A 5293-nucleotide genomic window follows, 5' to 3' on the forward strand; every position below is an offset into this window, starting at 1 on the left:
GTCCAGCTAAAAGAACTGTCAGCCCGTAACTGCAGACACTCAACGCAGAGGCCTTTAGAGGTAGGTGGGGTAAGGGTGTTGAGGCATAAGCTTTTATTTGTGGCTTGGTTGGATGAGTTCCCTGCCCAGGTGATGTCAACATTATTCCTGTGAGGTGGGCTCATTGCCTCTGTTGTTCAAATAAGACGTGGAGATAGAGGTGATATGACCTGCCTGAGGTCCCATAGGTAAAAAGGGCAGAGATGAAAGAAGACACCAGAATTCCTGACTTGAATTCAACACTTTCTCTCCTTTAACATTATCTGGAAAGCCCCCTAATCCTGAATTTTGTAGTGAGCTGTAGTTCTGTGTTTTTGTGATACTCAGAGACCTTTTCATTGTCTATACTTTACCTCAGGATGGCTAAAGAATTCACCCAGAACTCTGTATGTGAGTAGTACTCAGCCTCAGCGTGATGATGTTTCTGTTCTCTGGGATCACTTAGTACATTGAGTTGTGCAAAGAAGGGGATTGGGCATCCCCAAGTCCTGATAATCCTTTGAGGGCAAGTAGGAAACTCAGAAAACTGAACTAAGCAGGAGGCCTTTTAAATGAACAAACTTCAGAGCTTTGAACAACTCAGGTCTAGATGATCCTTTTGAATACCAATAAACAGCTTTGGAATTAATGTGTTTCTGTCACTCTGTGCCAGTCTTCCTCCTTCTTTGAGCAAAAAGCAGGTGCCAGAAATCCAGAAGCCATCCCAATCCATGCTCATCTTTATCCAGTTCCCTCAGACCTTATACCCTCACCTGTAAGTGGTTAACAGGCTATCTGCTTTGCACATTTGTCTTGCTCTGTGCTGGTGCCTTCGGAGGATCAGAAGAAGACTCTGAGCCACACTCAGGAACTGTCTATGCTCATTGGCTTTCCTGCGCAAAACATTGCAAGTGATTTATAGGATTTTTAGAAGACTACCATGCTCAGAGATGGTCCTTTGGCTTGGAGCTTCACCAATTAAGTTATAGCCTTTGATGTAAACATTGCCCAGTGGTAAATGAAACCTAAACGCCTTAACTTGACAATTTTGCTTCATCAAGCTATGCCAAGACAAGTTGGCAAGGGTGTGGGTTCTGAATGGAGTATATTGCAGATCATATATAAGTGTCTAAGAGTGGTAGCCCCCCAAAAACTGATCTCTTACATTTTAAGGGATTTTCTCTTTCTCTATCTCCACAATCATCTTTTCTTGCTCTTGTCTCTCCTCAAGTCACCTAAATCCTATTTGCTTCAAAGTCACTGAGTCAATGATTCACATGCCTAAGTGTGGCATTTACACCATCTATGTAGATGGGAGATTTAGGAGTCCCTTGAATAGTTGTTGGCCATCATGTTTTCTCAAGTCCTGTTGAGTGATGCACCTCATCACTCAGCCTGGAATCCCTTTGATACTCTTTATTTTAGGGTCTTGACTAAATTAGATCATCTGGTTACAAATGCTCTTAAAAAAATCAGTACACTCACTGTGTTCTATTATTCTAATTTTATAAAAATAATGACTACAAGATGAAGGGATACACATATACTGCTTATCTGTGGGTAGTAGAATACCTAACGCTTATTCATTTTCTTTTTATTTTATTTGTGTCTTAGAAATTATAAAATTTGAAGATTTATTGCTTTTTAATAGGAAAAATAGCAATGCATTTAAAAATAATATGGAAAGGAAGCTGAATGTAATGTGAGATGGGAAAGGAGTCAGGGGAAGCCAATGCCCAGCTTGATATGTTGTTAGGTGCCTGAGGGTGAAAAGGAAATTAGGAGAAACAGTAACAATACTCACAAGCACTTTCTCTGTCTTTCCTGTCCTCTTCTCCTTGATTCCTTTTCTACCTCTAGCAGCATTTGGAAAAGACCTGTCTGGTGCCAGAACTTAACCCAAACACACACAGAGACGACCATGAAGCCCTGGGTTCTCCTCCTCATCATGTCCATCTGTGGGGCTGTGACGCTTCTGCCTGTGCTGGGAGGTGTCTGGAACTTAGGTGTGTGATGAGGGAGGAGGGTGTTCTGCCCAGGCCTGGGAAGTCGGCATAAGTGATTCAGGGCCCAGTTTCCAGGTTCACCCTTCAAAGGACCAGAACCCTCTTAAAGCAGAGACATCCAAGAAAGATTAGGTTGGATGTTCCCAATCTGGCACCCCTTCAAGCTCCCTCTCCCAGATCTGAAAACAACATTGGGTTCTGGAAAGGCAATGTAGCTTTTGTCTACATTTCATTAGCTCACAGGAAGTGATATTTTCCAATGTCAGACCACCTTGGGTAGTGGAAACACCAGCACAGAGGTTCCCTCTGAGCCCCTATTTTCAGAATCTCTGTGCCTGATCAGAGTGAGCCTTTGATGAAGACCAAAAGGGTAATATTTTAACACATTCATTTAGTTTGAGGGGGGAAATATTTTAGACCAAGAAAAATAGACAAGACAAATAGGAGGTCCTTATTGAGTCAATGTTTGGGGTCTTTGATAAGAAAATGGGAATAATGGAGGGACGGAGAGGGAAGGTTCTTGACCAGTAAAAGATATGGAATTTGGGGAGAGGCTTAATGCTTATGTGATATCAGCAGGATGGACCTAGAGCAGTGGTTCTCAACCTTCCTAATGCCGTGACCCTGTAATACAGTTCCTTATGTTGTGGTGATCCCTAATCATAAAATTATTTTCATTGCTACTTTATAACTGTAACTTTGTTTCTGTTATGAATCATAATGTAAATATCTGATATTCAGGATGTATTTTCATTGTTACAAATTGAACATAATTAAAGCGTAGTGATTAATCACAAAAACAATATGTAATTATATATGTGTTTTCCGTTGGTCTTAGGTGACCCCTGTGAAAGAGTCGTTCGACCCCCAAAAGGGTCGCAACCCACAGGTTGAGAACCGCTGACCTAGAGCATATTGTGTTTAGTGAAATATGTCAGACAGAGAAAGACAAATGCCATATGATTTCACTTATATGTGGACTCTAACAACCAAAATAAACAAACAAGCAGACCAGAAACAGACTCAGATACAGAGAATATTTTGGTGGTTGCCAGATGGGAGGAGGGTTTGCCAGGGGTGGGGGGCGGGGGGTTGGGTAAAAAAGATAAAGAGATTAAACAGTGCAAATTGGTATTTACAGAATAGTCACATAAGAATATAAAGTACAGTATAGGGAATATAGTGAAAAATAAAAGTAAACAAAAAGGGAGAATGAAAGAGGGGAAAGGCAGGTTCCTAGTCTCCCCCAGCTCAGTTTTCCATTCTGCAAATTTCCACTGTGGAAATTGAAGCCAGAGGATATTGCAGGTCCTGAAACCTAAGGGTATATGAGAGTAGATTTGGTGAGGTGGTGTCAGACATGGGGAGGGTGTCCTAGATCCTATTGTTAGGGAGCTGGAAGAGGGCTTGAAGGCCTGCAATGCTATGGGGACACGTGGAAAGATGGAAGTCACATCAGGCAAAGATAATCTCTTCTAAAAAGACACTGGCTAGCATTCAGGGAGGGATTTTCTTGTAAGGCAGAGAAATACATTCTGGCTTGGAGCTCAGGTTCCAGACTTCAGCGATGTTAAGCTTGAGAAGGGTTTCTTCACCAAATTGTGAACGAATAGACCCTGCCAACTCCTATCATCTTGCTTCCAGCTGATATAAAAGAAATTAAGCAGTGCTGGGTACAGCCTCCATTACAGTTTTGCAGCGTAAGATGCACTAGGATACACGGATGTTTAAAATCAAATTATACATGCTGCTGGACCTTCTGTGGAAACATCTGCTTGAACAATGAGTGAGTTGGTTGTGGGGGGAGGGGAATGGTGGGCCTGGGTGTGCTTCCTCACTCCCATTCAGAAGATGGGACCTGGAACAGAAGACTGCAGTCACCCAAATCCTTGGTCAAAGAGACAGGCAGCACAAGGCAATGCCCTCAGATCTCCACACCTAGGCTGCCACTCACTGCAAAGTAAACCAAATTACCAACATGGGGGCCTCTACTCTTTTTTTCACTTTCATTAAGTTCCCCAGAAACATCAGCCTTCGGTATGTTTAATCCTACCTTTGTCCATGGCCCCAGTTATTGCTGCCTTAGTCTGGCTCAGGGGTGGGCAAACTTTTTGACTCGAGGGCCACAATGGGTTCTTAAACTGGACCGGAGGGCCGGAACAAAAGCATGGATGGAGTGTTTCTGTGAACTAATACATGTTAACACTGCTGCTGGTGAAGGAGCGGAGGGGAGAGTAAGAGAACCCTCCGCTCTTTCGGCTCCGCGGGCCATACAGAACAGCAGAACGGGCCGGATCCGGCCCGCGGGCAGTAGTTTGCCCACGGCTGGTCTGGCCTCTCAATGGCCCCTTGTCTCAACCTGGCCCAAGGAGACCCTGGTCTCCAGTTCTGCACTCAACTGACAAACCTCTTAGGTAAGTTTGCTTAAAAGTGGGTAACTCCTGATCTTACAGAAACAATGTCTGTTCCCGTTAACGGGGGTTATCAAGGTTGGGAATGAATGTCCACTGGGATTCCATGACTTTTTACCACTTAACTTTTCTCTTCCAGGGAACCCTATAAAACACTGCTAAAGAAATCCGAGGCTCCCGCTGGCTCACCATGAGTGGGGCAGGAGGATGCCTCCAAGGTCTCAGAAGAGTGCAGCCTGGCTCCCTGTTGCAATACCCATGGGCTCCTCTCTATTCTTTCCTTGACCTCTCTATCCTGAGAAGGCTCAAGTCTGTGCCAAATAAACCATTATACCCACCTGAGGGCTCTGCTTTCTTTTGTACTCCATCCATATGACCCAATTTCTCTTATTATAATCCCCAGTGGTCCCATCAGTCGTTCCATCCCATCATGGGCACGGGCAGCCAACTCTACATTCAGTTAGACCTAGGTATTAGGCAAGTAAGCCCACGGCTTTAGCAAAAACACAGATATTTATAAAAATATCATGGGGTTGACACAGGAAGAGTTGATCTCATTCACAATACATTTCACTGAGAATGGCCAGTAAACAGCCACATGCACCATTATTCAAGGACACTGGCTCCATCTATAGCTCCACCACCTCTCCCAGGGCCTCCTCTGTATCCGGCCAGCAGATGGGAGAAGAAATGTAGCATGGAGGCTCAAACAGAAGGTTTTTAAGGGCCAGGTCTACAAGTGGAGTTCATTATTTCTATCCACATTCTGTTTGCCATAACGTAGTCATATGGTCCCACTTATTTGCAAAGGAGACTAAGAAATATTGCTTACCTATATGCCCAAGAACAACAGAAAGG

At 43.8% G+C, this 5293-nt stretch overlaps 1 protein-coding gene across 1 annotated transcript; it reads left to right on the top strand.

Moving 5' to 3' along the window:
• The first annotated feature begins 1939 nt into the window (after positions 1-1939).
• Positions 1940-4629, top strand: WFDC9 (WAP four-disulfide core domain 9). Its single transcript, XM_036322686.1, has 3 exons — positions 1940-2024; positions 3669-3810; positions 4575-4629. The coding sequence occupies exons 1-3, from the start codon at positions 1940-1942 to the stop codon at positions 4627-4629; spliced, it is 282 nt and encodes a 93-aa protein (XP_036178579.1).
• Positions 4630-5293: the final 664 nt, after the last annotated feature.

Source organism: Myotis myotis, unplaced genomic scaffold (assembly GCF_014108235.1).
Source record: "Myotis myotis isolate mMyoMyo1 unplaced genomic scaffold, mMyoMyo1.p scaffold_m19_p_9, whole genome shotgun sequence".
Taxonomy (NCBI): domain Eukaryota; kingdom Metazoa; phylum Chordata; class Mammalia; order Chiroptera; family Vespertilionidae; genus Myotis; species Myotis myotis.